This window comes from Larimichthys crocea, chromosome XII (assembly GCF_000972845.2).
Source record: "Larimichthys crocea isolate SSNF chromosome XII, L_crocea_2.0, whole genome shotgun sequence".
Taxonomy (NCBI): Eukaryota; Metazoa; Chordata; class Actinopteri; family Sciaenidae; genus Larimichthys; species Larimichthys crocea.
Genome location: NC_040022.1, coordinates 23,599,501 through 23,611,356, shown reverse-complemented (window position 1 = coordinate 23,611,356; position 11,856 = coordinate 23,599,501). Strand labels below are relative to the sequence as shown.

At 39.5% G+C, this 11,856-nt stretch overlaps 1 protein-coding gene across 2 annotated transcripts in view; it reads left to right on the top strand.

The window, feature by feature from the left end:
• The first annotated feature begins 1,157 nt into the window (after positions 1–1,157).
• The window catches only part of prkar1b (protein kinase, cAMP-dependent, regulatory, type I, beta), a 61,967-nt gene continuing 51,268 nt past the window's right edge, over positions 1,158–11,856 (top strand). The window contains exons 1-2 of one of the 2 annotated variants that reach the window (XM_010739399.3): positions 1,159–1,392; positions 2,717–2,904. In XM_010739399.3, coding sequence (XP_010737701.1) covers positions 2,731–2,904 — 174 coding nt within the window. In that variant the 5' untranslated portion in view covers positions 1,159–1,392; positions 2,717–2,730. Of the gene's footprint in view, positions 1,393–2,716; positions 2,905–11,856 lie in introns of both variants that reach the window. The other variant, XM_019258040.2, reaches the window with a different exon arrangement.

Sequence of the window (11,856 nt, the reverse complement as noted above, 5' to 3'; positions counted from 1 at the left end):
TGTGCAGTGATAGTAAGTTCCAGTCAAATGTTCACAGTAGTGGGGTATATTAAATATGCAAGTATAAGTATATTACAAAACAAGGAAGTCCAAGCCTAGCGTTAATGTAATGCATAGAGTTGTGGATGCAATGTCAGTGTGACATGTAAAGGCAGAGGTGGAGTGTGAAAGAGTGATGATCCCGTATTACTGGGGGGCAAATCTAGTTGTATAAACCTTTAGGTTAAAGACCTTTTCATTTCAGTTGATGTTTTGTTTAAATGTGTATATTTCCAAATAGATTTGCATTTAGTCAAATTCAACATGAACTGAAGTATTGCTTGGTCTCTGTAGCTCAAGGTCAAATATAACAATGATGCTCTGTGCATTCTACCATGTTACTTGTGTACACTAAAACACAGAGTGTAGGGAGAGCGGAGAATCTATACAGCTAGTTTTACATTCTAGGGCATCAAGACTGCATGAGGTGGCTTTTTTATTTTTTTATTTTTTTACAGTTGTTCCATTGTCAAATATTGTCTGAATATGTGTGTTTAGGTTTACTGAGTGGGTAAACATTATAGTATCTCAGTGAAAGCAGCCATAATGTCCCAGTATCCAACATGGTGCCAAGGCCATGCTGTTATTGAGGACACTGACTGAGGTTATTTATTTATTTTAGAAATCCCTGGGTTCTAGTGTGGATTTTAATGTTTATAATGTGTTTTTTTTAAAACCTTGATAGTCTCGAAAAGGTCTTGAAACAACACTTAGACCGTCATACTGGGAAATAAAATAAAATATAAAAAAATCTACATTTTCAATTTGTATGGGATCACTCTCACAATCTGACTACTTTTAAGCCAACACATACAAATAAATAAACAAAGTATTCCACTATTTCCCCACTTTATATGCCCAGAAATGTGAAAATAAATTGAAAAAAGACTTTTATATTAAACGTCTTTAGATGGTGTCTCTGGTCAGACGTTTGTGATGATCGGTTGACTTATTATGACGCATTTCATGACGTATTTCTAATTCCTGCATCACAGATATCAGTTTGACGATTTCTCTCTCTGAAGTCTGAAATGTACAATCATTCCTGAGTCAAACACACATCAACCCCCTCAGTTTTTATTTTTTTTATTTTAATGTGGATGTTTCCTTTTTTTTTTTTTTCTTTTACCTGCATATGGGCTGGCGCGTGCTCGCTGCCGTTTGGCCTCGAGAGAGCGAGGAAGATGACAGATTGACGTCATCGGGACTGACGCAGAGCGAGCCGAGGCAGCAGAGAGGCAGCAGCAGCAGCAGCAGCAGCAGCAGCAGCATCCCATCTAACAAACGGCACCACCACCAATCTCCCTCCACCAGGCGAGCTGTTTTCTCATTGAGCATCCTCCAAAAATAACGGTAGGGACACCAGCGAGAGCACCGACTGCACCGTGTTTTTTTATGAATTAGACCAGGCCCTTGATAAGCGTTTACGTCGGAGTAATTCCCCCCTTCGTTGTGGTTTGGCTGTCATTGTAAGGTTAGCGAAGCTAGCCGGGGGTTAGCTGCCTTATTGAATGCATCTGAACAGGTGCTGACTTTTCATCAGTAGCTCAACATTGCAAAACTCATATATGTGGGCACTGCCTTGATATTTTGTGTGAAGAGGCTGCACTCGGTAGACGTCATGCCCTGAAGTCATAACTCATTTTGATGTATTATGCAGTGAAAAACACATATCGTGTACATGATTTCCCCTTTGAGGAAGTGACACCGGGTAGTTAACTGTTAGCTACACCTGCACAGCTTCCTGGCTTGCTGTTATTTAACACTACTGTAGTCTGACATAATCATAGCTGCTGTCTGTTGTCATAACCCACTGCTACATCATTTGCTGTGATGTGTTTAACAAATACCATCATCAAAGCACCGGTTCAATGGATAATAATGTACAGGTTCAGTCATCTTCATCCGCAAAGGCATACATGATCATGCATCAGTAATGCATCAGTTATGCATGTGGTGTGTCCTCTTCTTAAATCTAAGTGTAAACACTGTTCATGCTCCTTCTGTCACCAAAGACATGTTAAAGGTATGCACATTTGTAAAAAACGTCATTTAATATTATAACATTGGTACAAATATGACTACGTAGTCCTTTCTTTTTAAATTGTAAATGAATAAATATAGGTAAAGTAATCAAATGGCAATGTCTATTTTTGGACAAACCACAAATAAAGGGATTTATTCATACTGATGCATAAACCATAAGAATATATTGCCATAAACAGACCTACTCATTTATATACAGCATTTCCCACAATGGCCTAATACACCTGCAGATATTAAAATAGTGAGGTAAACAGAAAACTGTTGTGGACTGGTTTATATTGTCCCTTGGTGTACAGCACCATGTCACCCACATACCTACTTTACTACTGGTATTTACAAAATCATCAATCTCTGTTTAGGGCACTGATAACAGTTCATGTCATGAGGTCCTTGAGAGGCAACATAAGCAACAGGGTGTGCTCACTCACTTCTTTCCCAAGATCCATTGCTCCTCCATTCTCTACCCTACGTTCCTCCTATCATACTATATGCAGTGCATATATATATATTTGCCCCTCCTTTCTGTTTTCCTCAACCCTCTTCTCCCCTGCTGCCCTGTTCTACCCCATTCTCTACACTGCTTTCCCTCCCCTCCTCTCATGGTCCACCCTGTTTTCTCCCACTGCCACAGAGATAAAAGATAAGATGGCCACCTCCTCCTCCACTCTGGAAGAAGACGAGAGTTTGAAGGGCTGTGAAATTTTTGTGCAGAAGCACAACATCCAGCAGATCCTCAAAGAGTGCATTGTGAACCTCTGCATCGCTAAGCCTGAGCGTCCTATGAAGTTCCTGCGGGAGCATTTTGAAAAGCTGGAGAAGGTTGGTGATAACAAAGTTCTGTGTTCGTATAACTTAGGCTTCTCAGTGTGAGTCTGTTTGTAATGTGGAGCTCTGTCTTGCCTGAAATATTGGTGAGCTTGAAGTTGTTAATTTCAATGTACTATTAACCTGAATATGAAATGTGACGTGAATGTTCATTGCAGTGTGTGCCAGTTATCAGGTAGTGATTTATTGTGAGATTTCTTTAATATTAATATTTTCTCACCATGCATCAAACAACCTACACAAATGAGATTGAGCCTTACAGGCTTGGCTACAATGCTGTTTTAATATTGTGGAAAAATACACATCTCATCAAGTATGTTGGCATTTCACATGTGCTGTCCACTAGTACACAAACACTGTTTTATTTGTATCTTCTCAAATGATATTTGTAACACCATCTCAAATGAGCAGGTATCTAGCTACTGTTGGACTCAAAACAGACTCAAACTGTTAATAATAATAGAGCTTTCATTTTTCATTCTATAATAGGAGAATCCATTTGGGAATGTGAGAGGAGCACCCATAAAAGGCCAGTGTCCTGTTTGCAGACTCTGGGAACAGACTGTTTGTATCTGCCTGTCTGTCTGTCTCTGAGCGGAAAGACAAAAGAGTTGACATTCATTAAAAGATAACAGTTACAGAGAGGAGAATAGGCTTTTGTGAGAAGAGGGACAAGAAATATCATCAACTAGAGAACAGGTTAAAACAGGGGCAACCTCTGTAGCACGTTGTCTTTGGCACACAAACAACGTGACTACTCAGAGTGTGTGTGTGTTTTGTGTCTGTCACTTTTCAGCTAATGTGTTGGCTCCGGCTGGCACTTCTACACTGGCAAGATGCTTTTTACATGAAAGCTGCTTCATTTTGAGCGAATTAATTTAGAAGCTACTTGGAGGCACGCCATACTCTAGGTTTATAGCCTAAGCCTAAGCTAAGATTCAGCTCAGCTAAGACTGCCAGAGTTTTTTGAAGTATCACAGGATATACAGACAAATTCTTATTGTGCCTGTTATGCAAGTGAAGTTGTCCCCAAAAAAGGGTGTTCCAGAACAGACAAGATGCAGGAGGGTAGTTTGCTCATGAGTGCATCATGAGATTTCTTTCTTCAAACAATGGGCTCTACTCTTACTTTTCTGTTACAAATAGGTCACAAAGGTGTATGAGGTGGAGCTCTAGGCAATTCATGTTGGCCTGAGGAGAGTTTAGGCCTTGTTAAGAAGTATCCAACAAGAAAAGTGATTGTCGAGGGAACATCAGATATAGCAGGGCTGAAGTTTGCCATCCCAAGGCCTGGAGGAGGGTCTCCATCCTTGCTACAGTGATGTGTCTGAGTGTGTGTTAGCATGTGAGAGTCATCTGATTCGATCAGTTTTTACAAGTGATATTTTCCGCAACTTTTGTTGTGATGCTTTTTAGTTATGCTTTATTTTATTTTATCCTTGATACAGTGATGTGTCTGAGTGTGTGTTAGCATGTGAGAGTCATCTGATTCTGATTTTTTTAGTTATGCTTTATTTTTTACAACACCAGTCTGCACCTTTCATCATATTTACCCTGTGTTTTAGGTCATAACATAAAAAGTTTAAGGTCAAGGTCAGGCTGTTCTCATTGGCTATTGTCTAATGATGATTTAGCCTCTGGGGGTAATAGGCCAAGACTTCAGATATCCTCTGCAGTTCAATCAGCAATTCAATATAGGAGAATGACGAGGAAGACACATTTCTGCTAAGCTCAATAAACTGATATCTGCATATGAATGCAGATAAAAAAAAGCTAATAAAAAGCTAAATCGTCAGGCGATAGCAGATAGGTTAGGAGATTGTGTTTCAGCCAATGCATTCTATCTCTTTTGGTCTCCACAACGACTGTTTACCTGCATGCAACCAAACCCTGTTGAAACATGATTGGATTACTTGCACTACAAACTGAAACCAGAAGACTTCTGATAGAGATTATGTATCCATATGCATATGCATATATCTGTTTAGAGAGAATATATTTGTGCTAGTATGTCCTGCACGCTTGTTCTTGTGTCTGCATCTGTCTGCTATCAGAATCTGGAGCAGTGGCCCTCACAGAGCTCTGTAGTAAAGGAGACGGAGAAATTAAATGAGCACAACATTGTGCTCATAGTGGAGCTACTGCTGCTGTTAGTGAGGACTTTAAATGCTGCATAGTCAGAGAGGCAGCATGAATACTAATAGATGTGATAGAGCTCAGCAGAAGCATACAGTAGCCAGTTATGTGCGATTCACCAATATTCTGTAAAAATTAACCGAATTTCCCTGGTTCCCTGGGTTTTCTGATGTAAATAAATTTACAAGAAGGGAGCATGAACAAGAATTTATAAAGGAGGACTTATTACATTATCGAAACAGCTAGCACATATAAGTAGGTTATAGAACACACCTCTTCCTGAACCTTACCTGAAACTGGGCTCTGGGGTCCAGAGGTACCAGTGCAAGCTCTATAAGATGATAGGGAAGGATACATTATTACTGGTGGTATACAGTGTTGCATGCATGTGCTCCGCTCTCTGCAGTACTTAACCATTACACCCTGTGCAGTAAGCTAATGTATTTAAGCTGCTCTGCTCTGTTCAACCTTGTTTTCCTGCGCTGCTGCAGCTACACCTTTCATGCACGTATCGCGCTTTCGTCACCGTTGCTGCTTACATATGGCATCCACACCCTGCATCCACCTCTAGGCTATCATTATAGTATGCTCTGAGTGGAGTGAGAAATTGTTGTTGTCACCCTTCAATCTCCTCTTGTGCTGGCTAAGTGTCTGCTGCAGCAAACATTAAGCAGTTGTCATAAAAATAAAAAAAAACAATAGTCTGACTGCTTACAAGATTGCAAAAATGAACAGCTCCACATAATATTTCTGTTCACATGAGAGGAAATATTATTTTCATTATCCAGAGGAAATAGGGTTTTGCTTCAATAAGGGCCCCAATAAGAGGTAGCCTACGGAGGACCCCTTCTACACTAGTAATGATGTTACTGTATAAAGATGATTGCTAGGGTGATGTGGAAAAAAAGCTGCGCTGTGCTGTGTTTTTGCTGAATTAAAGTACTGATACTCTATGACTGTCAAAACAGACACTAGATTTGCAGCATGAGAGGCTGCCATCTCAGAATCAGTTCAGAATCCAAACATATTTTAATGTAATAAGGATCTGATTTATTGCTTTAGGAGCAGCTATGTTGTTGAAAGTCGGTTGTTGAAGTCACCTGTGGCTAGATTAAAAAAACAAAACAAAAAAACTGCAGGCTTTCAGCCCTTTAAGGTTGCCCAATGCTATTCCAGTCAAGCTTTCCAAATCTGTGCTCGTGTTTTGAGGTCAGTCATTCGTGGAATTGAAACAGGCCATGTATGTTTTTGTCCCAGTTATTTAAGAGGCTTAGTGTGCTCTTTTCCCCCTGCGCAGGACAACTTTGAGGACAATATTTGGTTCAGCAAACCATGTCCATTTAATCTGGATTTCATTTTCTCTGTCTTATTTTCTAAATTTTGTATTGTTATTCTAACGCTTTTATCCAGGTCCCCATAAAATTGCCAGTAGAGGAGGAGTTTTGAGATGCAAAACAACATACTAAATGTTAAGAATTTTGTTGAATCAAGGTGTAGGGTCTTATGTCTGACCCTCTGGAGATATCACTTTTGTCATCACATTTGCTTTTTTGCGTCACCCTCCATGTTTGCCCGTGTTTTCTCTTTCTTCTCTCTCAGCCATTTTCGTCAGCACTCGTCGCCCACTAGAGGCGGTAACCTAGGCAACAGTAGAGGATAGATAGACTGTAGTCTATCCTCTGTTCAATGAGCCCCTTTATTCACAAAGTTTGTTCCATCTCTCCTCTCATGTGTTCACTGGGGTATTCTTTCTCCCCATTTTCCAGACATAACCTCATATCTGCACAGGATCAGTTTCATAAGGCATTTACAATCTTATCTGTAAAATCTCTCTTTACTCTGTCTCTGCATCATGCACTCACACAGTCTTGTTCTTTGATGTTATGTTTCTTTCTTTCTTTCTTTCTTTCTTTCTTTCTTTCTTTCTTTCTTTTTTTCTTTCTCTCTTTCTCATTTCTATTCAGTGTATCTCTTCTACTCACACACACACACACACACTTGAGAGCGTGCTAAATCATCAGTCTGACTAGTTTGTTTTTAACTTTTGTTTCGATATAATAACATGTCTCTGGTCCTCAGCTGACGATGTGAATGGGAAAATAACAGACGTCTCGCTCCCTTTCATCCTGCCTATTTATGCACGGTAATGATGCCTTTGATCTCTACAACAGTAGCTTGAGATGGGTGTTCTCATCTCCACATCTTTATTAGCTCAGCTCAGTGTGTAATTGCGAGAGGGAGGTTACATTTTTTGGCACACTACAGGGTAAGAAAACATTTCTGTGACGCCTCAGCTGAGTTTTCTGACAGGACTATCTTTTAATAGCTGTTTCCTGTTTGTTAGTGTGTTTGACACTAATATTCTTAATGTAAGTTGTGGCACAGCTGTTTAGTTTACAGTGGAATATTTTGATTACAAATACAAATACAAAAGCTTGTTTTCGAATATGCCTTGTCAACAGTATGGTTATTGAGACAGTGATAAAGAATGAAGAATGAATTTCTAATACATAAGGTTTATTGTTGCCACAATTATGTGTATAATAAGCAAACTTTGCTTAGACTTTTTCTCATTAATCTGCATCATTACAGATCTGTCCAACAGCCAGCACCAATTAAAAGTGCCAGGACTGAATGTGTGAGTGCGGATATATGACTCAGTATATCAAGTAGGCAGCTGCCACCGCAGATGTTATATTGAATTAGGCTTATTGCATTATCACAAGGCTCAAACCACATGTCGACCACATTGATTAAAATCATCTTGTAAATTTGCTTTTGGATTGCTGGTTCCTTCTGTGGCACTACGTTTCCACAGATGATCCTTTACCTTTCTTTCCCCACCTTCTCTTTCTAATCATTTCTGTGAGAACATGTTTTTTCTTTGGGAGACCCCGATTAGCTGCCACTAAGGTAGCAACCACTCTTCCTGGAGTCTGTCATTATTTGATGCGTCTCTCTCCTTCTTCTGTGGTTTTCACTGCACACAAGACTTTGATCTGTACATAACATAGCACCTGCACTGTGGACCAAATGTTCATGACAGCCTTCACTCCTCAACTCCATCTGTATGCGTGTGTGTGGTGCTTGGACACGAGTCTATGTTTGGTTTGGCACTGTTCTATGATCTCAAATCAAAAGGAAAAGGAACCATTGCAAATGCTGTTTTGTCATCTTTTGGCATGCTGTCTTCATAAAACGCGTTTAGCATCCTACAGTAAAGCAGTTCTTGTGTTTTTGCAAGGACCTGAGGGACCATTCGTGGAAATTTTCCTTAGCTGGAAATACTAAAAACAATATTGCTGCTGAATTCGTAATGTAATTTTTCAGTGTCATGAGCACCCCAAGTAAAACCTGTCTTTTCAGAGGAAAATATCTCAAATTTGCAAAATAAAACCAAGAATCAGTCACTTTTTAGTAGCTAAGCGGAGTTTAGTGATTTAAGTGGATTTTAGTTTATTTTAGTGGATTTTAGTAATTTTAGTGATTTTGGATTTTAGTGGGAACTGATCCTTAAACTGATCCTAAAATAAAAATATTTGCATTCACACTAGTTGCTTAACAGTTTCTGCTTAATCTGCAGATACGTCTGTATCTGTTTGCATTGTGTGAGTGTTTTGTTATGATAAGCAGAATGATCCCTGTGTTTTTTACGCTCACAAGACTGTCATAAGTTTTTGTCTCATGCTTCACTCCTGGCTTTTTACAAATTCTCACTTAACTATCTCATCCCTCTTATCTTTTTTCCGCTTTCTCTTTCCTCAGCAGCCTTGTCCATACAAGTTTTGGCTTCATTCATTCATTTTGCTTCCCTTCATTTGTCTTTGTCACTTTGTCACTTATCCTGTCTTTCATGGTTTCCATACTTCACGGTCTCCATTTCTCAGCCCATGCTGGAACTAAAGAAAGTACATTCGTATTTTAGCATCAATCCATTATTTTTGAATTCATATAAACAATAATTGTTTAAGGCTTTGAATTAATTACATACAACCTATATTTATGAACTCGTATGTATAAGAACTCTACTCTCACTTCTCAGTTCTGAGCCTCCAACAAGAATCCTACAGGTTAGGACCACATAGTGTTCAAATAAAAAACGTATTTTGTATTATCTATTTAACATGCTTTATATCTTATAGGTTTACATCTAATGATTGTTTTGTCTGACCTATACCACATTTATGATATTTTAATTACATGACATGACTATCTAAGTGCTTTGTAACTACCTTAAAAAAAGTGCTATTTAAATTAAATTATTCTATAAACCCCTGTAACACTACTCTTTTTTCCCTGTTCTCCTGACATTCGTCATGTAGCATAACAGCATCAAATTGGTATACCCTGGTGCAAAACAGCAGCAGAATCAGGATACACACATTTGCTGTTTGTGTATCTATTTCTGTCCTTACATCTCTACTGTATGTAGGCTAATGTTGCATTGATCATATACTGTTGCCCAGCTTCTCAGCATGTCAAGTAAAACAAATGTAAACCGTGCTACACCAACTCTTTGTGAAATAACCCATCACATTTCATTATGGGAGAGTTCCTCAGACTCTGTGTCTGTCAGTCTATCAGTCAATCAGCCACTGTCTTCCCATCCCCTGTAAGATGAGAAGCCTTTCTGTGCTGCCAACTATTCAGCTGTCAGCAGGACCTATCATAACAAATCTACCAGTCCCTTCAAAGGCCTCTGATTGACAATTTGTCATGAGGGTTTAGTTGTTTGTCGAGTCCCCTGAGAGCATTAGTTGAGAATTAGTTGTAGGTTTGGATTATCTCTGCTAACTTTACTTTTTTATTTGTCCCTGTCTTCCTTTTGTTCTGCTTTATGAGTGTTTAGCTCAATGTACTTGTGTGTGCCAGTGATGTGTGTATGCATGCAGCATATCAGCAGCGCAGATCTAGAAAATGAAAAACAGTATGCCCCATACACAAAAGTTTTCAAATTAGTGTCTCCAGCCTTTGTTTGTCATCACCACCATGCTGGGAGCAGGGTTTTCTGTCAAATCAGCTTGGGGTGCATGCAGTGACCCACGCCTAAACCTCCACCCTAGCTCACCCTGGGGCCTCTACAGGTAAATCGGACCCCCGGCCCCTGTTTCCCTGGTGGTCCTTCTTTGTCCTCTCTCATCTGCCCGTTGCATCCCTTCCTCCCCAACTAATCGCTATCTGTGTGAGAGAAAAAGAAAAGGTGTCAAGTGTAAGATGTAAAGCACTAGGACACAGACAGTTATGTAAAGGAGCTACACCGGATTTAAGCAAAATATGTTTGTCTGAGCAATTAACCAGTGTTACATCCAGACACAGCATTGGTAAAGCAGGCATCTAGGGCAATATTTAAACAAAACAATTATTTCCATTATTGATTAGTCAGAATATCATAATTTCTTGATTAATCATTAAATTGGCTTTCACATAAAATATACATATATATTTTTTATCAAACAAGCATCCCCAAATCCGTTATTCTGTTTAATATTTCAAACACTAGAAACAAGGAAGATATTTAGATAAATTTGAGAATTCCGTTTTTCAATTTAGATTTCTACGCTGCATTGGTGCAGCCTTGATAGATCTGAAACACTTAGATTATCTCAAAGTACTCAAAGAACTGAAACAGTGAACCCTCAATACTGAAAGACCTCTCACTAACATCCTGCTAGAATGAGAAAACTGTATTTGTGACGTAAGGAGCAGGGTTAGGTGAAAAAAACATGCTATTAGACTCAGTAGTTGCTGCCATATTGCAGCAGTAATTTACTCATGATTCATTTGGTATGTATTGGCTGCTCATATTTATTTATTTCAGAATTAAGACTTGGTTATAGTGTAAGTTAGAATAACTGTTTAGATTTGGGGGTTAAGATTCAATTATTAATGTAGCTGATTGCAAGACATGTTTGTATGTGTGCGTGGACATAATTTCATATCAGGAGGTCAGCACTCCACATACACGCAGTCCTAATACAGCGGCAAACCTTCTGTCCATTGTGGTGCTGTAATGGTGTGGAACAAAGTGATGAGTAGACCGTTAGCTCCGCTGGTGGATCAGCTCTCCATGCTTCATTACCTGTGTGTGTGCATGTGTGTGTGTGTGTTCTTTGTCTGATAATGTCTGACCCAGAGTCACTCTGGGTCTCTAAAGGAAAGCTCACTTTTTCATAGAGCGTCTGTGTCCTGCTTATGCCCGTGTCCTCTGTCTCCTCTCCCTCCTCTCCTGTCCTCTCTCTCTGGCATCCAGCCGCTGCCGATGACGCAGGGAGAGCAGAGATGAGAAGAAGGGAGAGAGGGGAGAGAGGCTCTAACATAGGGTAATAGCACAGATAACAGAGTAGAGAATATATTGGAAAATAAACATAATAGATAGCAGGACTTTGCTTTTGATATTGAAAACATTTATAAATAAAACCATGTTGAAATAGGAATGAGCTGAGGTAAGATAGCGAAGAGGTAAAATAGTTGCAAAATCCAACTGCGGATGTGTTTTGTTTGGCTACTGTACATTGTCCTAGTTATAATAAATGGCACGCCCTCAAACTGCATAGCCTGTGTTTCCAGAAAAAGCTAAAGCAGTTTGCCTCAGTCTGCCTTGCTGCTGGTAGAGACACATTGCAGTTTGAACTAATGAAACTTTACGCTTATGAGCCATCAAATGCATACTGCATGTGTTTTCTGTGTCCCTGTGTTTGAGCCAGAACAGTATGAAGACTTGTTGGAGCTGGACACAAAGTCCTCACTTGATGCTTGACTCTCTGACCTAAGAGGAAAGCATGTGGGTGGGGCTGGACATCAGTAGGGGGT